This window comes from Aristolochia californica, unplaced genomic scaffold (genome assembly GCF_029961685.1).
Source record: "Aristolochia californica isolate CCGP_79_NKW_82.1479 unplaced genomic scaffold, dmAriCali1.0.hap1 SCAF_11, whole genome shotgun sequence".
NCBI classification, from domain to species: domain Eukaryota; kingdom Viridiplantae; phylum Streptophyta; class Magnoliopsida; order Piperales; family Aristolochiaceae; genus Aristolochia; species Aristolochia californica.
Genome location: NW_027181782.1, coordinates 30,442,661 through 30,467,012, shown reverse-complemented (window position 1 = coordinate 30,467,012; position 24,352 = coordinate 30,442,661). Strand labels below are relative to the sequence as shown.

The window sequence follows — 24,352 nt, the reverse complement described above, 5'->3', positions numbered from 1 at the left end:
TATTTATCAATAACATAATATATATTTTTTTGTATTAATAATTAATAATATATTGTCACAAAATTTAAAACCATTGGTTTAATTAATTATAGCAATGGGACAATTAAACCAAAATAATTTATCAAATATTTATTTTAAAAATATTTTAATTATGAATATTAAATCACTAATTTAATATAGTAATTATAAAATAACACATTAAATAAATCAAAATAATTATTTTATAAATAAAAAATATAAATTATTATTCTTATTACGATGGTTTAATTTTTCCTTAAGTTAGGAAAAATTAAACATCGTCTTCCTCACGGCGACGGGCCAGTGGACTACGGCGACAGAGGCGGTGCTCCGACGGTACACTGAGAGTGAGAAGAGAGGGAGGCCGAGAGAGAAGAGAAGCCGAGAGACTCTACAACAGAGACTCGGTCTCCCATACTCTACGAAGGAGGACGAGAGGGAGGCCAAGAGGGAGGAAAGCCGACTGGAGGGAGGGAAGGAGAAGAGAAAAAAAAAATTTGGCCGAAGGTTGGGGGAAGAGCAACGCGCGATTCAATTGGTTGATTCGCAAAATAGTTGGGAAACCAAATTCCCCGATTTTTGCCTTAGAGAATGAAGTGATGTAATTTAACTTCAATTCAATTCATTCTACACTAACGACATTTTTTAATGAACTAAATAATGCGGAGAGAATTCATTCTAGTTCATTGTGGACTTTAAATAATGATACTTTGGTGATTAGTTGGCTAATCAATAACATGAAAGAATTTCTCTCCAATAATGTTGGCCATTTAGGTACTGCTATGTAAAATTGGAAAATATGTGCTAAGTTGTACTCTAGCTCATACAACTTGCTAGATTTAGAGATTTCTTAGAGAATGAAAGCTAGCTTAGCTAAAATGTTCATGAAGTTTAAGAATGGAACAAAGGGTGAATAGGAAGCTAAAGAAAAATAGTGAATGTTCACGGGCGAGAAATGTTTCTCTTGAGGGCAGTCAACCCTGTTTGGACAGGTTTATGATCAACGACCTGGACTTTAAAGCGACAGGCGACGAGGGAAAGATCAGATCGATGAGTGAGAGGGCGAGGGAGAAGCTTCAGAGAGGGTTTCAGACGATTGATGAGCTGATGCAACTGATGGAAAGAATAAATATTGTCTAAAACGTAACATAATGCATCACGGACGTTTCGTAACATATAACTATTATGGGTGTTTGCGCCAATTTTTCGTTTTTGCAGGACCGCTGCGTGTCGGGTTAACGGCTACCTCAGTAAGCACCCTCATATGTCACTCTGTGTATATCGGTTCTAGTTATCACGCGTCCATAGTAAAAAATACGCTCCCAGAGACCCGAGCTTAACGTCGTCGCTGACCACTGAGACCTTTCCTCCCAAATGGAGAACACGCTGAGAGAGTGGTTTGAATGCGTAGATTCTAACAAGACTGGAAGCATCACTGCATCTCAGCTCAAGGTGTAGTTCCTTCTTGATCTAACCTTAGTTTCCTGCATCTATCTCTTGTCTGGGACTCTTTCTTATCATTTGATGAAACGTAATCACAGAAAGCCCTCGCCGTCGGCAATTTGGATTTCCCTTTATCTGTTGTTCAGCAGATGATCAGGTTTTCTTTTCCTAGTCTTTCTATTTGTTTTTTCTGAGCTTCTTTTCCTGAAAGCTGTATTGATTCATTCGGTTGATAAATTCTGGTTGGTGGCTTCAGGGTGTATGATTTTGATAGAAATGGGAAAATGAGCTTCGAGGGTAAGTGAATCATCCTATAAAGTGGTTCTTTTATTTTAATTTCGAAACGCTGTGCCTGCTTTCAGTTTGAGGTACTAGGTATTCAATTTTGTTAAGTTAGAGCTTGGTGCTCAGTTGATTGTTATTTCTTGCTTTGCGGAATTTGGCTGGATTCTTACTTTTTTAGAGAAATTTCCATATTTGTCTCAAAAAATAGCCAGCTGTTAACCACAATACATCTTGAAACTGACTAGATGTTTTTATCTGTTCGATGAACTGCAATCTTGCCTTGACTGGAATTGGAACCTGGTCTATAGTTTGGACAAGCATTATTATTGGTCTGATGACACATGTTTGTTTAACTGGAGGTTGACTTGTGCATGATCTGTCATCAGTTGAAGTTGCAAAGTGCTCTTTGTAAACATGAATGGTCATGGTTTGATGTATTGTTTTTTTTTTTTTTTATGAAATGTGAATTTTATTAAGAGAAACAGAAGGAGCTAACTCCTGACAACAAGAGATTGTAAGGAGGCTCCTTGTTTGGCTAGAACATCAGCCACAAAATTTGCTGATCTCGGAATGAGAGACCAGAAACACTCCAAGAGATTTACAATATCCAAAACTTCAAAAAAAGCATCCCAGTGACGCCACGGAGGAGTAGAGGCATGCTGGCACCAACCGATCACCACCTTAGAGTCTCCCTCGATCAGGACAGGTCCAGAGCAATGACCACGAAAAACACGATGCCCATTGAGGAGGCTTTGGAGTTCAGCCGTTGTGGAGTCTGCAATACCAAGGGGTCTAGAGAAAGAGACGATCTGGTTCCCAAGAGAGTCTCGGATCACGCCACCAAACCCAGCTAAGCCAGGCTTACCAAGAGAAGAGCCGTCAAAATTCAGCTTAAGGACTCCAGCAGGAGGCGGGGTCCATTCGCATATGATAGGAGGCTTCGAGGAGAGGTGGAGCTAGGCTAAGCTTCTCCAATTATCCCTGATGGATGTTCCAGAGAACGGGGAGAAGGCCTTTCTTGAGTGAAGCCAAGTAACAATATTGCCTGAGATGGTTTCAATAACTCTATCTTGAGTGTTGGTTTTGGCATTGAATCTTCGTTGATTTCGCTCCTGCCAAAGACCCCACGGGATGAATGCGGATATAGTAGGATCATCAGTTTTCCAATACCGGGGATAGGAGTTCCAGCAAGCATACGACAGGTGGCTGACAAATCCTCAGGGAAGCAAAGTTGGAGCCCAATTTTGTTTAGAATCGACGTCCAAATCCCCCAAGAGAAGGGCACAAAAGGAGCAGGTGGCTTACAGTTTCTTTCTATGCATGGCAGAAAGGGCAAATGGGGTCAACTCCGCGATTGCCACGAATTTTGAGGTTGTCAGCAGAGAGAATCTTATTACAGCAAACACTCCACATGAAGAATTTTTTTTTTTTTTGTGGGGGGGGGCACTAAGCCGCCAAGTGAATTCCACTGCATGCTTGGGACCCCGAGTGATCTCTCCTCGAATAACAAGATAGGCGGAGCTGACAGAGAAGGAGCCACTTTTATCTGGCCACCAGATTAGCTTGTCTGATTTGCTAGCTTGGATTCTAGTTGACTTCAAAGTGTCTTACAGTTGACTGGCTTCAAGACCTTCTGAATCAGATAAGCCACGACGAGGCTGAATGTTCCATTCCCCATTATCAGCAACTTCACTAATGGTACTATTCCTCAATGTCGAAATACTGTGGAGGCTAGGAAAAGTGCTCTGAAGAGGCATATCCCCCAACCATAAATCTTCCCAAAATCTGATATGATGGCCATCTCCTACATAAAATCGGACTATTGCTGAGAAAGTAGGAGTCAAGAGATAAAGCGATCGCCATATAGGAGATAAATTCCTTCCGTTTCCCCCATCTGTCCACCATTTTGAGGAAATGCCGAGCTTTGAAAGCACCATATTTTTCCAAAGGTTTGGAGCTGATGAATTGAGTCACCAAATCTATTTAAGGAGTAAAGCCTGATTCATGTCTTTGGAGAGCCGAATTCCGAGACCTCCAAATTTTTTTGGAAGGCAAACTTTCTCCCAGTTGACCAAATGGTACTTGAAATCCGGGCTATTCCCTCTCCAAAGAAAACTTTTCTTCATTTTATTAAGCTGCTGACAAATAGAAGCTGGGCAAGGCATGAGGGAGAGATAATAGTTTGGGATGCCAGCGATACATGATTTCAAAAGAGTCAACCTTCCAGCCTTGCTAAGCAGACGAGCCTTCCATGATGCAAGACGTAATTCCATCTTCTCTATGACTGGAATCCAAAAATCTTTGCAAATACGACCAGTGAACAGAGGGAGGCCAAGGTAAGTGCAAGGGGTGGATGAGATTACACACCCAAGCACCTCTGCCATTTCTGAGAGAGAGTTTGGGTTGACATTGAATCTAATCTAAGAAGTTTTCCTCCAATTGACTTTCTGACCTGAGCAGATTTCAAAGAGCCCCAAAACTGCCTTTACTTTTTTTTATGTTGTCCAGCGTTCCTGCACCAAAAATCAAAGTGTCGTCCGCATATTGAAGCACCGGAATGTTGAAAGCCGAGGAGTTGCTGGTTGGATGCAACCATCCACATTCTTTGGCCGAGCATTTGCAATAATCATTGTTTGGTAGAGCTATTTTTTATGAAAAAGTTGGAAAGTTTAGATTTCTTTATTCGCATTTGCTGATCATAATTGTTTCATGTGCAGATAGTGGTTGCTTGATCCAGTTTTTTTATATGCTGTCAGTTTGTCTTTTTTAATTTTGTTTTAGTTTTAGTGATATTTTATTGCTACTTCAGTTAACTTGGTGCAAATTCTTTGTCTATATTTTCCAGAGTTCGTCGCTCTTAACAAATTTCTTGTTGGGGTATGTATTTTCTGCTTTTTTTTTCCAGTGCCAATGTTTAGATACTTTAGTTGCAAGGAAAGAAGTTCACTCCATCATGCTCAGGTGCATCATCCATCTTGTCAACATAAGTAGATGATATGCTGCTAATTTATCACTAAGAAATAGCTTAGAAATTTATTAAGGCTTGGAATAGGTATGGTGTCCATTGTGGAAATGGAGGACATCAAAATAATAAAGAAATGACAACTAGATGACTAGTGTAGAAGGAGAGAAAAGGCTTGGGTTTCTAGAAGAACCTTTTCTTCTTTATTGTGAAATGTGCTAGGAGAATCTTTTTGGTAAATATGATTGTTATTATGTTCTTCACCCTAATCCCACTTAAAAAACTAGAAGCCTCTTCTATGTAACCCATGCTCAGAAATCTGCTACCATTATCCCCTGTCTGTATGTGTCATGCTGGCTTAACATACAAACAATAACAACTTTCTTCCAGGTTATGACTTTGACATAACACAGAAACATGCCAAGCATATTTCAGAAAATAAACTTCTCATTTTATCTCCTGGCTGTAATGCAATCTTAGTGATAGTTGAAAGGGGAAGCTACATGATCTAGTAGATGAAGAGGAAGCCAGATTGAACAGAATTTTTCATGCAGTAAAGATTAATTGATCTGCCAAAATAGAAGCAATTGGGACAGAAAGGAGTTACCTAATTTTGTCTCTTTCTATGACTGTAGGTCCTATTTTCAATAAATTGACTTTTGTTATTGAAATTATATTGTTTTAGAAAGTCTCTCTGAGATATCTATTGTTTTCGATAGTGGAGATTTGGTTTAAGAGTTTCCTATTTCATTTTCTTTTCTAATTAGGACATCTTTCTTCTGTACAAGTAATTACTAGAAAATTTTAGATTATTCTACTCTTTGTTAATGGGCTGCGGTCTAATTTACATAGAGCTATTAGGGACATAAGAGTTCTAGTAAGCAATTGGAATTGGATGTCAAATTTCTTTGGAACGTGCTGCCATCTCATATTCACATATTCTTTGCTTATATTAGGTATGGGTAACATGATCCTTCTATTTGGAAGCTATCTGCATTCAAATGTCTATCCATCAATCTTGTAACCTTGGTTGCTATGAATTTTTTTCCAACCTGAGCCAATGTTATATTTGGATGTTGTGGTTCAACCATGCAGTATGACATTTTCATAATTCGTCTCACCTTTGAGATAAAAGTTGAAGAATGACATTTCTTTCAAAAGATTTTAAATAAATGCATTTTATTTTATCAAGTGAAAAAATTACTTCCTGGTTGTGAGGTCCTAACTTAGTAGCTTGATTACTTACAGAGTTTTGTACCGTGAATAGTGGCCATTATATTGTTGTGATCCCGGGGTTAAGTACTTGGTTTTCCGTACCTATCAGGCCGGTCTTTTGGGTAGTATTGGCTAGGTGTTTAACATTTGGTATCAGAGCAGGCACCATGTTACGGGTTCGAATCCCGGAGGGGGTGACCTAGAGGCCGGATTAAAATTACTGGTAGACCCAAAAAGTGGGCCGGGCAAGTGTTGCTAGAGTGGGCCGCCGAGGACGTCGGCTCATAATGGGGGAGTATTGTTATGATCCTGGGGTTAAATACTTGGTTTTCCGCTACCTATCAGACCGGTCTTTTGGGTAGTATTGGCTAGGTGTTTAACATATATCTGCCTCAAAAGGTGAATTTGCCACGATGAGTTTTATATTTTTGTCACGAGTAATTGTGTTTCTTACTGAAGGAAAGGGACATGTCTCTTGTTGATTTAAAACGGCATGACTATTGCAGAAGGGAAACATGCTTTTGGTTTGCCTAAAAAACCTCAGTTGTCTTACAAGTGACTCAAACTAGAACTACCTAATCTAGTTGAAAGCAATTTGCAAATTGCTTGTAAATCTAGTTGGTTCTTTGGTATGTTCACTTTGGTTTTATAATTAGATAAAAGGTGCACGTTATCTCACTGTATTTATTAGTCTTTGCTATCTTGTTGCTGTTTCAAAGTTAATCAAATGCAAGTGATCTCCATTGTAAATTTTGATAATTTATTTTTAGATTTGTGTATGAATGTGTTCTTAGTGGGTGAACAGTCTTTGGCGGTACAATGCCTGCATGCATGAGTTTGGGCCATATGTGTATCCTTTGCATGCTAGAGTCAACCTAGTTCACTTGCCACATGCATTGAGTGGCCCTCCTGAGGCTCCAAACTCTATACTTGTGGTTTGTTATGCATGAGAGTAAGTGTGAAATAGGTCAGTGAGTGTACAGGTCTGCAATGTGCTGGTGTGGGCCTCAACATCTTCAAGAACATGAACCTCTTTAGAGAGGCTGCTGTGCGTGCTGTGCTTGGGCTGCATGCAGTGTCTAGATGCAGCAATCTAGGCATTGTGGGCCAAGCATAGCCAGCTGTGCAGCTCTTGGGTGCCTGATCCACATGGGCATAACAAGATTTGGCCTTGCTCAATGTGTATCTGCACATGCGACATTAAGAGACTCCTTTTTTTTCTTTTTTGAAAGAGATGAGAGTGAGGATCTTATTTTTTCGAAAGAGATGACTATGGGGATTTTATTTTTTGAAAGAGATGAAAATGGGGAATTTGTTTAGGGACACTCCTAGATGAGCAAGATACAAAGGGGAAGGAGAATCACCTGCAAGGAGATAAGTTCATAAGAAAAATACAATTCTCCAAAAGCCTAACCAAGGGGGAGCATGCTCCTTGCAACAAGTTGGGAGGTTCAGCTAGGCAATTGGTACTTCTTGGAGCATACATTGAAGAGATGGACAGAGAGTGCCTTGTATCCTCAATATTTTAGAAGTAAATTAAGAACCGCCTTGGTTGGGATTTCCTCTTTGACACTGTGCTGAGCGATTGTTGATCCCCTTCTGCATTAAAGGGTGAGGTGATGAGATCTGCATAGGGCCAAAGACCATGCAGGAGGGCCTCCCCAAGCTCTTGTGTCTGTGGAATCACAATTACCAAAAGGAGTAGAAAATAAAAAGGCAAACTTTGCCTGATGAGTCCCAAATCACATTATTACCATCCATGGATCCCAGATGGTCGTGGGAGTTGAACTCAATCTAGCTGAAAATGAGGGAGAGGGGGGATAAATAGATCTAGGCTTAGTATCATATATAATGTCTGGAAGCCCAAATGAATGATCTCCAATTCTTTCCAAGAATAGCACTAGGAAGATGATTAATTTTAAGGAGCTAGCTAGCCTAGAACAGAATATTGTGCACAGCCTCCTCAAAGACTCCAATGGAGTCCTAGGTCTTTTTGTTTCCTTCTTTTTAAATGAACAACATAGTGGCAGCTGCAGTAAGGAGCCATACTTTTCTACCAACCGCTTTCCAATGCACATCTCTGACCTTATGAAGAAGAGCTTGGAAAGAGTGGGGAAAACAATAATGAAATCCAAATTTTCAGGGACTTGCACTCCAAACTTGTCTTGTGAATGGGAAATGGTGGAGAAGGTGAACAATGGACTCCTAGGAGTCATTATGAAGCTTGCAAATTTGGTTGGCAATGGTTTTCCCTTTCTATGAGTTGATATGTTAAGAGAATGTTTTGCGACACACCAAATGAAATGATATTGGGAACCACCTTGACCAGCCTAAGAATGGGGTCAAATCGACAAACGTGAGCATATTGGGAGGCAATCTTTTAGTCATGGAGAACTAGTAAAAAACCCTAGTTTATGTGAATTAATCAAAAACACAATTTGATGTGGTTGAAAGAAAAATTGTGGATTTTAAAAATATTTATAGTAATGAGAAATAAGATTTCATTAAGAAAACTCCTGATGAGGAGAGGTTTTATCATGGGAGAGGATTAAAAAAAAAATGAAATCAAATAGGCAAGTAGTTGCCAACATCATGGTGTTGCCTAGTGGCACCTTCCCTTGGTAGAGAATCCACCAGGCCTTTTACACTTCTAGAAGTGTGGCATCAAGAGATGCAAATGATTCTTGAAATCTCTAGAATTTCATCAGAGTACAATAGAAATTTTCTCAACAGTCTCTTTTCTAGAAGCCCAAGTAATTACAACCAAAGAGTTACCTTCAACTATAAGGAAAGTAGAGAAATTTGCTGATTAGCATCTCAAACCTTGGAGAAGAAGTCTAACTTCTGCCATTGTATAAACACACAGGCCAAATGGCGTTGAAAAAACAGAAAGGATATAATCTGTACAATTCCAGATAGCTCTAGCTCCACGAGCTGGCCCAAAGTTTCCAGAGCTACCATTAAAGGTTAGTTTGAGGGGGAGTCTATGGGATGACTGTGGTATTGGTTGAGAGCAGAAGGAAATCACTCTTTTCCAGTTATTTCTGATGGACGAGCTACTTAAGTAAGAGGTTTTATGGATTTTTTTTTATTTTTTATTTTTTGATGAAGAGAGGTTTTATGGAACTTACTAGCGTAGAAAAGGATGCAATTCATAATGGCCCCAATTATGCAACCAATGAATTTTTGTTTGTTCTCAAAATTTTGTCTATTACCTAGATTCCACAATATTGCAGCAATTGATACCTTCCCTAAATTCTTTCCAATTTTATCCCAAGGAACCATAGAAGTTTGCCCTAGCATGGAAGAGAAAGAGGAGTGAAAACATGAATGAAGACCAAACTTTAGTGTAAAAGCATTCTAAAGTTGCCTAGTAAAAAGGCAAAGAAGCACTACGTGACTGATATTCTCTAGGTCACACACATTACAGTTTGGATCATCAATCATGTTTCCCTTTTCTTTGTTGATTAATAGCTAAGATCTTACCTTTTGCTGCACATCAAAGAAAATGAGTGACTTTTAGGGGTGATAAGAGTATTGTTATCCCAATCATGTTTTCAATAGAGACTTAATAACTTCTATTTTGAAGACATTGGAAATCATAAAAAAGTACATTTCATAAATAATAAAAATAATATGTACTACTCATCTTGTGATCGAAGACAGAAATTATTAGGAAGATCAGAGATTTAACGAAGTGCTTAGGATGCCTTCACTTGTAGGGATTATGGAGGTATTATAAAGTTCAATAATCATGGTTTTGTTTATCCAAGAAATACAATACTGTTGCAATCACCAAGTGATGTCTTTTTCTCTCCTGAGAAACATGGATGTAATTTGTCGTGGTGAACACTATTCAAAATGAAAAAAAGTCATGGTGAGATTTTGGATAAGGTAAGAATATTTTGCGTTTATAAGGGTGTGTTGGCCATTATTTCATGTATTGAACTTTTTACCTAGTCAAGTTAGCAATTATGAATCCCCATAAGTCATGGTTGTTTTTTTAAAAACAAATAATTATTTTATTTTTGAAATCCTTCGTAAAACCATAAATTCCAATCCTATGAGTTGAGCTTTATATTGAGACTTTTTTGGATGAATTTTGTATTAGGTGTGTAGCGAGCTAATTGGTCTTATGCATGTGAAGCCTAACTTTGCCCATGTTATTGGGTTTCTTAGCCAACTTTTGCCAAACTTGGGACTAAGCACTAGGAATGAGTTATGATGTGTTATTTGAATAACCAAATCATATACTCAACATCTTACATCTTCAAATTCTTAATGAGAATGTGTTGCTACCTAAAATTCTACTTGCATCTTATATTCTTGGAAGTTCAAAAAGCAAGATCATGGTTATGGGATTAAATATGTGATTGTGAACTAAGGTGTAGGAGAAATTGTATCTCCTTTGAAATGGTTGGAAAGCCTTTTTCTAGGAGAATGTGTTCAGTGACCTGCAATGATATTTCGTAATAACACTTTTGCTATCACTATTATATAAAGATCATACTAGGAGTAAATAAATTGAAGACAACAAATTATTACATGCAACATTGATACCACCCAATCATTGATGTAGCCTAGAACTAGAGTTTTTTACATCCCACTATAACAAAGTGACTAGAGCTCTTGGGCCTTGGTGGATATCATTGTACTAGACTAGATATTTCATTTGCAGTAAGTGTAGTGAGTTAGTTCATGGAGCATCCAAGTAAGATTCACCTAGAGGTTGTACAGAGAATCTTGAGATATCTAAAGGGAGCACCAGGGAAAGAAACTAAGTCGAGGTTGTACAGAGAATCTTGAGATATCTTGAGATATCTATCTCTCTCTCTCTCTTTTCTTTTTGATGAAAGTGAATCTCATTCAAGAAGAAGCAAGAAAGAAACTAAGTCGAGGAGTCTCCTGTAACAATGAGGAACTGGAAGGAAGCTCCTTGCTCGGCTAAAGAATTACGTAAAGAATTAGCTGATCTTGGAACATGAGACTGAGTAAAATTCAAGGTTTTTACGACATCAGTTATTTCATGGAAGGTAGAAAATGAGGAAAACCACTTCAGAGTTTCCTAAAATAATCAACCTGCCATCCCAATTCAGCAAACGACTGTGGAAGAGGAGGACACTATGGAGGAGGCATGGAGCTCGACTGAGGTTGAATCCATAATTCCAAGAAGACCCGGGTAGGACAGCCAGATGGAGCCTTCCCAATTTCTAATGACCCCACCAAACCCAGCCTTGCCTGGGTTTCAAAGGGTGTAGCTATCAAAATTAAGTTTGATAGAACCATGAACAGGAGGGGTCCACTCTTCCATGGAGATTGGCCTAGAGGAGCTGGACATTTGAGCGATGAGATGCTAGTTTTCCCTATTTGTAATTCTACCAGCGTCAGAAAATTCAGGCCTTGTATGAGTCCAGGCAGTCAACCATTCCGGTTATCTAAGAATGAACATCTTCTAGAGCAGTGAATTTTCCATTGAAACGCCTGTGGTGCCTTTCAAACCAAACCCACCATGGGATGTGAATAATGCACATTCAGAGGAGGCTTTTGCCAAGGCGAGGAAGACAGCAGCCCTGGCTCATTTGACTGAGCGAAAGGAGGTTATCAGGTATGTAGTAGCTAAGTGCATCCAAACTCTCCAAGGGCAGAGGATTAGCAGGTGAAGAATCATCTTTTCTGCCATCCCACACAGGTCGCATAGAGTGTTAGGGACTGGGTTTCCACGTTTCCATAGGTTGTCTGCTGTGAGGGCGTGGTTAAGAAGAGTGCTCCAAAGGAAAAAACAGGACTTTGGGGGTCCCAATAGTTTCCAAATATTGGCCACCCCATGAACTTGAGAGTTGCTTTAGCCCTTAAGGTGTCTGTAAGCTGAGGAGAGAAAATTTATCACTGTCGTCAAGGGTCTAGATCATTCTGTCTGTAGCACCGGATCTAATCCTTATCGCCTCCAAGGAGCCAAGGAGGTTACTGGCATTGACAGCTTCAATTTTAGTCAATCCCCTATGGCTGCCCAAGTCGGTCCCAATCGCCACTTGAAATCCAGTAATCTGAGACAAGGGAAAGCCGGGGCCACGCTTCCTTCAGAGGCATTTCTCACCCATTATCTGACCAAGAGCTCCCCAAATGCCCACCGAACAGCAGTATGGAATTGATTCTGAAGGGGAAAGAGAGCATGCCAAAGAGGGGATAGGCACCATCTAGTTCCTCTAAAAAACCTCCTACTGTCTCATTGAATGAGGACGTAATGAAAAGTCAGTGTAACTTTTGTCACAGGAGTGTTAGAGAGATGTTTTTTTTTCCTGGGATTGGTAGAGTATGGTAGTATAAACAACATTTGGATGACAGAGATATAATTACTTTGTCTCTATGATCAAAACATGTTTTCAAGCAGGTAAAAAGACATATTTTCTCTAAGAACAACGTACATTAAGAAATATATGTGCAAGATGCAATGGTCATGTTCATACACTTGAAATTTTCTCTCTTTTTTCTATGATTAGTATCCACTTATTGGTTAAGGTGATTAAAGGAATTATGTAGCTAACATTCATTTAAATATATACAGGTTCAGGATGCCTTTTCAGCTTTAGAGAAGTAAGTAACAAAGTCTTTGAAATTCTTGCTGTTGTAAAGTCTTTGAAGTTATCCACAATGTCTTACTTCCATGTTGCATAAGTTAATTGTTATTGAAGCTCATCAACATGCTTTGATTTAAAATGTGATGTATTCCATCCCTCAGCTTGGCTTATGCATTTCTACTGCCATGGAGATCAATTTGTTTTGTTGGCTGTGTGTCTTCAAGTTGTGAATCTGATTTCAAAGAGTAAACATTAAATGACTTTCTTGCTAGCAATGAAAGTCCACAACAGTCTAATTAATGGGATTCCTTTTTTGGTCTATGGATTGATCTTCAAAGCAATTAAGGGGGTTAGTCCACAATGAAGTGGAAAATTGAATTGAAGTGAGATGAATTGTTTCCACTTCAACTCATGTTTGGGTGTTAGTCCAGGCCAGTTGAAGTGGCTGGAAAACAGATTCCAGTGTTAGTGCCTGGAAAACAGATTCCAGTGTCCTTTTCTAAATAAAGAAGAGAATGAGTAACCTTTTATGATTATAGTTTATTATAAATTAAAACAATAATTACATGTGACTACAATAAATTATATAAAATTAATAAAATAATTAAAAAATAACATAAGGGAATATAATAAATAAACCTAATGGTTTAATTAATTATAACAATTGGATAATTAAACCAATTAATGATTATAGTTTATTATAAATTAAAACAATAATTACGTGACATGAAGAAATTATATAAAATTAAAAAAAATTAAAAATAACATAAGGGAATATAATAAATAAACCTAATGGTTTAATTAATTATAGCAATTGGATAATTAACCAATTAATGATTACAATTCATTATAAATTAATATACTAATTACGCGTGACTAGAATAAATTATATAAAATTAATAAAAATTAAAAAATAACATAAGGGAATATAATAAATAAACATAATGGTTTAATTAAGTATAAAAATTGGATAATTAACTAATTAATGATTACAATTCATTATAAATTAATATACTAATTACGTGTGACTAGAATAAATTATATAAAATTAATAAAAAAATCAGGTAATATAATAAATAAACCTAATTGTTTAATTAATTATAGAAATTGCATAATTAAACCAATTAATGATTACAGTTTATTATAAATTAATATACTAATTACGTGTGACTAGAATAAATTATTTAAAGTACATAAAATAGTTAAAAATAACATAAATGAATATAATTAATAAATAAATTATTTTTTAATAACATAATATATAGTATAAAAATACTTAATAAATTAAAATACTTAATAAATAAAATTAAAACACCTGACAAAAAGGTATAAAATGACAACAACGAATATAATTAGAGTAAATTATTTTTAACAACGAGTTTGTGCGTTTAACATCATCAACTTACTAGTTTAGTAGATACGAACGACAACATACATGTTCAAATGCAATAAAGTACAACCACTAATAATCACTCCACATGCTAGTTGCTATGACATCTCAAAATTGTGCTGCTCTAGTGGATTCTAATGCACAACGCCTCCGCATTGTTGTTGATAGGTTGCATTCATCCCCAAGATCATCGCTATCATCGCTATCTTCATCCAAATTTTCACCTGCTAATCGGACCTCAACCTCACGTCTATACCTATGTTTGAGATAGTATCTTCCCATCATGTAAATAAGACATGTCAATAAAATCATTCTTGTATTCCTATTTTTGTCTTCCATGGAAACCTGCAAATACAATCACCACAACCATAATGACGACTACAACAATAATTCTCGTTTCTTCCTAAATGTCATAAACACAAAAACATACCATTATCTTCAATCATAACCTATTTTCAATCACACCTATATAAAACCATCTCCAATCACCCACCCACAATATTTATCCACACAATAAGAGCACAACAATCATGAAAACCCAAATCTTAACCATAATAAGATTCATAATCTATCCATGATATGTCTTATAAAGTCATAATTAAAAAAACATAATTAAACTTCATTCAAAACAATCGTCCCAAAATACATAGTGTACTTCAAACTATTGACTACATTTCACCAGCACAGTATTTAAGCCAATTAAGTTGCTCTTTTACTGGCAGCTTCGTAAACATGTCCTTCTTCATTGGTGTATCTAACAATAGAGGAGCGCGAAACTTCATCTCTATCGACAGGTCCGGGATTTCTGTGAGGGCTTCATACCAATTCTCTCCGGCAGTTTTATCGTCTTTAGGTTGTAGAGATTGCAATAGGGTGTTGGACATCATTGCACATGTCTTCGTCAGTTTGACTTGCTCTCCCCATGGCTATTGAGTTTCCCACTACCAAAGCCAATTTGTCATAAAGAGGGCAGCCTTGTTGTCTATACTTTTCCGCTTCTTTATGCTCCTACAAGGATAAAACATCATTTAGACGACTTGGCATAGAATTCTAGTAATGCGGAAAACATTCAAAATGTTTTACAGTCAATCATAATTTACTGACCTTGATATAGTCTTGCCATACAATAAGATGCAGTAACTCGATGTGTGGTTGCATCCCAACCGAACCCACTAGTGTTGAGACAACTTGTTACTGCTTGGTAAGTTTTCTTCCATGATCTTGTTCGATTCTTGAGCTGTTCAACAATTTTTTTATTAGTTGTGTCTTCATTGAACCTATTGACACAATCCAAATATACTTCATGCTTCCAAACCCCATTGGGCATCCTGTTCCCTATATTGACTTGTTCAACCAACAGATCGAGCATTTTGTTGTCATCATCGAAGGTCCAAATGTCATATGATCGAGGAGTTTGTTGTCTTCTTCCAGCCATTTATAATCTAAATCTGAGACGGTCCTCATGGAAATTTTTTTTATCAGACAACCATTACTTGTCGTAGTAACTAGGGACACACAGAAACACAACCAACAAATAACAAAATACCATGTGGTGGATATTTATAACTCCAAAATCTCCTCACCACATGGAAAAAACATTCCATAGCACTTCAAACATATTCAACAACATTCTAAAACATTTCAAAATTAATCTAACTAATTTCATTGCAGATGACTAGAACAATGCAAAAACAAACTCATGAAGTCCAAATTCACCGAACACTCCTGGTAGAGCCCCATATGACTTCGCAGTCACTATGAACTGTACATCGTCATTGATGGGGGTCGGGTTTCGTTGGCTTATGGACGCCCGTGTAGGCGACTCAGCCTTGTTTGAATTGGACCATGTGGTGGATATTTATAACTCCAAAATCTCCTCACCACATGGCAAAACATTCCATAGCACTTCAAACATATTCAACAACATTCTAAAACATTTCAAAATTAATCTAACTAATTTCATTGCAGATGACTAGAACAATGCAAAAACAAACTCATGAAGTCCAAATTCACCGAACACCCCTGGTAGAACCCCATATGACTTCGCAGTCACTACGAACCGTACATCGTCATTGATGGTGGTCGGGTTTTGTTGGCTAATGGATGCCCGTGTAGGCGACTCAGCCTTGTTTGATTTGGACCATGTGCTGGATATTTATAACTCCAAAATCTCCTCACCACATGGAAAAAACATTCTATAGCACTTCAAATATATTCAACAACATTCTAAAACATTTCAGCCTTGTTTGAACTTGACTAAACCCCCTAAATCCTATACCCTAACCGAGAAACCTACAAATTAAAATAAACCCTAAACCCTATTCCTTAAAACCCCTAGCCCCAAACCCTAAACACTAGTCCTTAAAACCCCTAAAAGTCCCAAACCATAAACCCTAAACCCTAGACCTTAAAACCCCTAAAAGTCCCAAACCCTAAACCCTAAACCCTAAACCCTAGACCCTAAAACCCCTAAAGGCCCCAAACCATAAACCCTAGACCTTAAAACCCCTAAAAACCCCAAACACTAAACCCTAAGAACTTAAAACACTATCACCCCAAAAACCGAGAACCCTATCTTTTTTTTTAAAATAAACATAAACCCTAATTCCAGACCTAAAGACTAAACCCTAGACCTTAAAACCCTAAAAGTCCCAAACCTCAACTCTAATCCCGAAATTAAACCCTATCAACACGAATTTGAACCCTAAATCCCATAAACCCTAACCCTAAATCCAAAAATTATGCCACAATCAAGATAAATTACGCACAAAAATTATAGTTAACTCAAACACAACACTAAATTAGTTGAAAAAAAAATTAGGGTTTCGGATTACCTTCTGAAATTTGGGGGAAATCACCGCCGAATGGGGAAATATAAGCCCAATGGAAGAAATCGACTCCTAACTGTCGAAAATCGAAGAAGATTGAAGGAAATCGAAGGATATCGAAACCGGAATAGGTTAAATCAAAGGAAATCAGGGGAGGAGGAAAGAGAAGAGCGAGAACGAGAAGGGAGAGGGATGCCGAGAGTGAGAAGAGATGGAGGCCTAGAGGGAAAAGAGAGAGGGAGACGAGAGAGGGAGAAGGAAGAGAAAGGCCGAGAGAGAAAGAGACGAGAGAGGGAGATGGGGTGAAAATGAGAGATAACAAGAGAAAGTAGAGGGAGTAGAGACAGCAGAGGGGGGGTAGAGAATGAAGACGAGAGCCAACAGTGGGAGCAGAGGGAGTGAAAACGAGAGCGGAAGGTCGGGCGAAAAAATTCGTCGGGAGACGAAGGCCGAGCGAGAGGAGAGGAGAAGAGGAAATGAGAGGAATTTTTAGTTTCGGGGGGGGGGGGGGGGGAGTGAATGATTTTGAAAAAAGGGCGGAATCAGTTTTCCGTCGTTTTTGCCTGAGGAGATGAAACGGTGTTATCTCGCTTCAATTCAAATCATTGTGGACTAACACCTTATTTGTGATGACCTAGGTAATGCGGGGGGAATTCATTCCACTTCATTGTGGACTAACCCCCCCTAAAGATGCATTAATTAACCTTTTTTATTTCATATACTTTCTTGGTTTTAAAAAGTCATTTCAAATGCTTTGGCAAATACCAGCTCTTTTGTGCTATAGAAATAAACACTGTGAGAATATGGTTACTTATGCTGTGGAATGACAATTGTCAAGTGCATGGTCATTTGGTGTGCAATCTTATATGCATCATGACTATTAAATTGGCAAGACCACATGATAAAAGTAGACCAAAATCTGGGTTCATCAGCTTTTGATTACTTCTTCTCATCTGGAGGTTTGTTCTGATTTGGCTTTAACAGGGGCCGTGGATTTCTTACTCTTGACGATGCTTATGAGGTACTAAATTTATCAAGAAGATAAACCAATTGATTTATCAATAGTGAATGGTGACCTCACTACTTGTATCTTTTCACCTTCTAAACCAACGAAGGGACACAACACACTCTATTATGTTTAAATGTTAAAAACTTTTGTTATGTTAATTTTATTTTGAATTAGTTTCTAAACTAAGCATTGCATTTTTAACTAATGGTTGTAGGCACTACTGAAAGTTGGGTTCTCCCTTGACTCCCCTGCTTTTTATACACTTTGTGAGGTAATATGTTTTAGTTTTTTAATAGAACCAGTCTGTTTTATACAATTTTCAGCACTATTTAAAAAAAAAAAAAAAAGTGAAGAACCGGGGTTTATGAATTTGCACTTTCTAGCAGGGAACAGCAGAAGCATATGAGTAATCAGGTCTAAGACCATTCATTTTGTCATTTTCATGGTTTCTGTTTGAACTAAGGTTTCAACAACCTCTCTGGGTTTAGGAGCTCTAAACTAAGAGGGGAGGAGAATCTTTTGAAGTACAGCCTGAGTCATCCTCCTGTGTTTTTGGCTCTACTTCAAGATATATTCCATCCTTCTTGTTCTTGAAGGGGACTCAGTGGTAGTCAATGCTTGGGCTTTTGGGGAAGAAGAACCAACTCCACCCCCACGACCACCGCCACACACACACACACCCAAAAAACAAAAAGATTCCACATGCTGTAAACATCAAACTGATCATGGATTGCATATAAAAAAGATAAATGTGGATAAATGGGAAGGTCCAAACATTGATTAGACAAGTGTTTCCACGACTCTATTGCCTGGTCAATTCTTCTGATGTATCCTGACGTGGTTGAGGGCATGGCAGATCTAGGACTCTCCATTCTTAGGCTCAACTCAAGAGATAGTCCTCCCCTCATGTTGTCAAGAGGGAATAGGCAGTAGTCATTGCTAGGGCTTTTGGGGAGAAGACTCCTCCCCCCGACCCCAAGGCTCTTTCCTGGTGTACTCTGACAAGTTTTTGAACATGGCTGATCTAGGACCATCCACTAGCAGCATGTCCTCAAGAGCGCCAGGGATTGTGGATGGCCTGGCTGGGGATGGAGTTAGCTGTCAGCACCTCTCCCCTTGATCTGTTTTTCTGTCTTTACGCCTTTTTTGCTGTTGTAGTTTCCTCAGCTCATCTTTGGTTATCTTTTCCTAGTTTCCATTTGTAGCTTTTCTGGTTATTTTTATTTATGTACTCTTTGCTCTGTTTTTGGCCTCTTAATGAATACTCTTTTCTCATTCTCTTAAAAAAAAAAAGAACCTTTGGAATTGCCTCTGCAAGACTCTAGCTGTGAAACATAATACTTTGACACAAGACCACATTTCCCAATTGAGCAAAAGAGAATATGTGATTGGGTAATTTTTAGATTGTTAAGTGCCCCTTTGATGTCTAGCTATTACAGGTTTTTTGGTAATGTAAACCAATGTGAATCTGGTGGAAGAAAAAAATGACTCCCTTTGCCTCAGACTTTGTTCTCCACAAACAGCGGGAGGAACTTGCTTTTTTCATACTTGTGACATCAAGCAATACTTTTTTTTTCTATTTTCAAACAATACCTTTTTTAATTATCACCTTAAGTTCCCCTTTACTAGGGGTGGCATCGAGCTGAGGCAAGCTCAAACCAGCATATGTTCGAGTTTGGCTTGATCTGAATACTTTGAACTCAAGCTCGAGCTCGAGCTTAGCCTCGAGCCTAAAATTGGAATCGAGCCCGAACCCAAAAAATTTAACCGAGTTTGAGCGCGAGCCGGGTTCGAGCTCCAACCTATATTTAAAACTACAAAAATAAATAACGAGAATATTGTGATGAACTTAGTACCATTGAATTGCAAGCTATCACAGAGGAGTCTAAGACTTTGCAATGGAGCATACTAATGTATAATAACTAGCTTAATAGATCTAAAAGAAATAGTAAACACCTCCATTAATAGTGTTTATTCCATTGGCAAACAACAACATTATATGTTGAGGGACCCGAAAGGGCTGAATGATCGATCGTCTTTGAGGTTTGAGGTAAATAAGAGCAATTATCAACCAACTAAAGAGGGAATTGATGAGAGACCTTAAAATGGTATTTTCGTAAAAAAATCTATGCAAAAGAGTCGGCTCACGAGCTAACAAGCCGAGCTTGGTTTGTTATACTTAATGAGCCTTATTTCAAGTTTGAGCTCGAGCTGAGCACAAGTAAAAACTGAATTGAGCCGAGCTCCCCTTTACCTTTCACACTTTCTCTATGGTTGTACCTTAATTCATTTTACTGTACATTTATTTCTGGTTGTGTTAATTTTCTACATTTCTTTTGTGTGTTTTTTTGTTTGTTTCAATCTTGTATGATAGTAGGGTAGGAACCTAGGAAAATGTGTTTATGAGGATGGTTTCTTCATCATTTTCAGAGCTTTGATCAAAGCAAGGTGGGAAAATTCTGGTTGGACGATTTTATTTCACTCTGCGTATTTGTACAATCAGCTCGGTATGTTTATTTTGCCCATACCATTAATTGTCATTTGGCTGCAATGTGACTCTGTTAAAGAATTATGGAGTCAGAAACCCTTTTATCTGTTATTGAACTGCATCCAGAAACCCATTATATGTCCCACAAGTGTAACACAATATCACTTGCCGGGTTTACCACCTTTAACTTCTCCCTTTATTGTTCATGTTCAACCTTCATTTGTTTATTTATTACAATTATTTATTTAGGGTGTCTTCCACCTCTTCATTGATTAGATATCTGAATACATGGCTTCTGCAGTCATTCACCAGATCAGAATTGAAAGAATAGAAATGAAAATATTTCTACAGATGAAATGGCTGTGGTGACCAAGTTTTCGACACCCACTGTCATTTTTAGAGGTCTTACTTCAGATATGAGAACTAGAATTTCTATTTTCCGACAACAAGAAAAGATACTTGACCAAAGATAGTTATACTCTATTATATAGTTAAAGCAAATAGTTTTGAATGTAAGAAAAAAAGGGTTGCCTTGGTGGGCAAAGAAAGGATATTGGCAAGAAAAAAGGAAAAAGGCAGATACAGTTGAGCAGATGGGGTAGGATTCTACTCAAAAGAATGCACTTCATTTTGTCAGTTGGAGGAGACAGATGGAAAGTTGAAAGCTAGAGATAGAAAAGAAATTCTCAGAGGTAGAGAATGCTGTGTTAGTAGTGTTGATGAGGAACATAGACATTGGGAATTTGTAAATATATATGTTCTTATCCAGTTGAATTAGTTTTCTTTTAAAGATGTGGTCGAAAATTTTGGTTCAGCCTCCATGTTCTGATCCATGAACATACATGCCTCCCGTCTATTGTGATGTGTAGGATAGTGTTGCGTATCCATTTTCTCAAATTTCTTTTTTTTCATAAAAGTCCGACTCATATTCAAAGTGGATATTTGGGTGAATGTCTCTTTTCACTTTTTTTTATTTTTTTTAAATGATGCTGATTTTTATTAAGACAAAAGCTCAAAAGAGCATATTACATAGAAGGGAATCCTTCCCAAACAATGAGAGATTGTTGGGAAGTTCCGAATTTCGCCAATTTATCAGCCAAAGAGTTGGCTGATCTAGGAATGAGATTTCAATTACAATGCGAAGAAGATACAATGTCAGCAATACTATCAGTGATGGGCCAGTGGCGCCAAGGGGGGAGGTTGTCTTTGGAACACCAACTAATAACCGTCTTCGAGTCGCCTTCAATGATTAACTTGCCATGGAGACGATACCTAAAAATTTGGAGGCCGAACAACAAAGCACTAACTTCAGCAATATTAGAATCGGCAATGCTCACCGGACCAGCATAAGAAAGAATGGGGTCTCCATTGTGACCTCTGAATATACCACCTGCTCCTGCTGGACCAGGATCCAATATCACTACCATCAAAATTCAGTTTTATGCAGTTGCAAGGGGGAGGATCCCAAATAGCCATTCTAGGAGCTCTTAGCCCAACTGGATCAATGTGATAGCCAAGGAGAGTGGTTTTTCCCCAGTTTATGTTCTGATCGGAAGCCAATTCAAATAATCCCAGCACGACATGCAATTTTTTGATCTGATCCATAGTACCAACCCCAAAGCAAATAGTATCATCTGCAAACTGGAGAATCGGAATATCAAAAGTTGTGCAATCAGTCGTGGGTAGGAGCCATCCCATGTTCTTGGCCGAGTAGATCAAGTAGGATAGGTATTCTGCCACCACATTGAAGAGCAGGGGGGAGGGGGTTTCCCTGTTTGATTCCCCTGGTTCCCTTAAAATAACCGCAAATTGTGCCATTGAGAAGGACGAAGTAGCTTGCAGAGGAGATGCAGCTTTGGATCTAGAAGCGCCATTTTTCGCCGAATCCCATCTTTCCCAGGAGGGTGTCCAAAAACTTCCAGTTAACTCTGTCAAATGCCTTTTCGAAGTCAAGCTTGAGGATGAATTTGGGAAGCTTGCAGACTTTGAAATGATGACTAAGTTAATGACATGCCATGGCTGAATCAAGAATGTCTCTTCTCTTAATAAAAGTACTCTGGCCATGGTGAATGGCAATAGGGAGGATTGCCCTGAGACAACTAGCAAGGAGGCGTGCAATCACCTTATATGCACTGGTAGTGAGACTGATCGGCCGGAAGTCGGATGGGAGCTCTGCCCTATCTTTTTTTGGGATTAGGGCGATGAAAGAGGCTCCGATACTCCTATATCTGATGCCATGCTGATAAAAGGAGCGGGCCATGCTGGAATTGTCTTCTCTGATGAAGGGCCAACATCGACGATAAAATTCCCCGTAGAATCCATCCGGGCCGGGAGCACAATCCAAAGGAAGACCAAGGGCTGCAATTTCAATTTCCCGCGTAGAGAAGGGGAGCTTGATGGGACTAGCTACAACTGATGGAATATCCTGAAGGTTAACTCTTTGGAAGAAGGACCGAAATGGCTGATGATTAGAGTATAAGTCTGCAAAAAAATTCACTAGTGAGTCAGAAATAATGGCTCGGTTCGAGGTGGTCTCACCGTTGACGCTGAGCATGGCAATGCGATTGGCCCTTCTTTGTGCAGAGGCGACTGCATGGAAGAATTTAGTATTAGCATCCCCATCGGAGAGCCATTGAATCTTGCACGTTGCTTCTAGTACACCAACTCGCTGTGGCCGAATGACTGCAATTGCCCTTGAAGGGCATACCTTTGAGAGGCTTCCGGAGAAGAGAGACCTCTGACTTCTTCCTCCGAGTCGAGAACGGCTATCTAAGCAAGGACATCGGTTCTCGCAGTTGAGGAAGAGGCCTTCTGACCTCAGTTGCGGCTTTAACATGTTAAGCTTGATTGGGAAGGTCCACCCTCTCGGTCCTGCAACGGTCATATTCTCCCAAAAGGCTTGGAGAGATAGATCAAAAGAGGGGTCCGCCATCCAATTATTGTTGAATCTGAAAAAGGGGGGGGGGGGGGGGGGGGGAATGGGTATCAATCATAATCAGCCAGTGATCAGAGATGACTCTATTGAGCACTTTGCCGGAGACGTCACTGTAGAGCTGAAGACAATCATTGTTGGCTAAGAATCGGTCCAGCTTTGAGAGGACAGGGGGTTACCTGCCATTTGACCAAGTGAAATGTCTCTTTTCACTTAAATCTTCTGTTTCTGAACAATTATTTTTTTTTTTTTTTTTTTGTACTGAGCAGCTAGGCAGTGTGTTTGACACTGCTCATTGCCAAAGTTGCTTGTTCCAAGCCTTCATAACATTTCTGTCCTAAAACTGAGCTGTTTGTAAAATGCATAGAATAACATTCAGTTTAGTTCTGAAGTCTACTTCCACTTGCCATGTTAAAAGTATCATTAGCTTGTTATCCTTCCATTGGCAGACGTAGCTAACTATTTGATCTGTTGTGCAGAAACCTCTTCAATTCTTTTGATACCGCCAAGCAGGGCAGGGTGATGCTAGACTTCAATCAGTTTGTTTACTGCAGTAAGTATGAAGTTTCAGACTTTTTTCTTTTTCTTTTTCTTTTTTATTTCTTTTGTGTTGCATGTAACAGAACACTCCAACAATGGCATGTAGAATGAGCAATGCTTTACTTAGTGAGGATACAGCAATCCCCATTTTTTGAACACTTGCCAGATCCTACTATGATTTTTTTATCAAACTGAATCTCTTTCCATTTATTCTCTTCCAAAGATCAAGTTATGATCATATGGAATCAATGTTTTAGCTGAGTATTGTTATATCTTTATGTTTACTCAGGGTATTCATAATCTACTTTGGTTAATCATTTTGCTTCGTATTCTTTTAGAGGCTAACAAACAGTTTCAGTTGCATTGATATTTTTTCTTCGTAATATCTTCATGTTTGCTTGTAATGAATTTTGTCTTCATGCAGCTGCCAATTGTAGGATATGATGTGAAATTCAGAAAGAGGTACAAGTGGATTTGATACCGAGATAAAAAATCGCCTTGTTTTAAAGCAACTGTAATTCACGCACCAAAAAAGAAAAAAAGAAAAAAAGGTTGTTTGTGTTCATATTATGGTTGACAGAACTGTTGTACTATTTCTCTGCAATTATTTCTCATATTCCCATTTCTTTCTACTGTTTTGTATTCAGGAAGTCCATTTTGACTCACT

The 24,352-nt window shown here is 38.4% G+C and overlaps 1 protein-coding gene across 2 annotated transcripts; it reads left to right on the top strand.

The window, feature by feature from the left end:
- Positions 1–977: 977 nt before the first annotated feature.
- LOC137944248 (uncharacterized) lies at positions 978–24,301 on the top strand. 2 transcript variants are annotated; one of them, XM_068789869.1, is made up of 10 exons: positions 978–1,470; positions 1,560–1,618; positions 1,718–1,758; positions 4,592–4,623; positions 12,486–12,514; positions 17,701–17,737; positions 17,940–17,996; positions 20,156–20,232; positions 23,625–23,698; positions 24,110–24,301. In XM_068789869.1, the coding sequence occupies exons 1-10, from the start codon at positions 1,393–1,395 to the stop codon at positions 24,127–24,129; spliced, it is 504 nt and encodes a 167-aa protein (XP_068645970.1). In that variant the 5' UTR covers positions 978–1,392; the 3' UTR covers positions 24,130–24,301. The 2 variants fall into 2 exon arrangements, with proteins under 2 accessions (XP_068645970.1, XP_068645971.1); XM_068789870.1 differs by having other exon boundaries at positions 23,625–23,702.
- Positions 24,302–24,352: the final 51 nt, after the last annotated feature.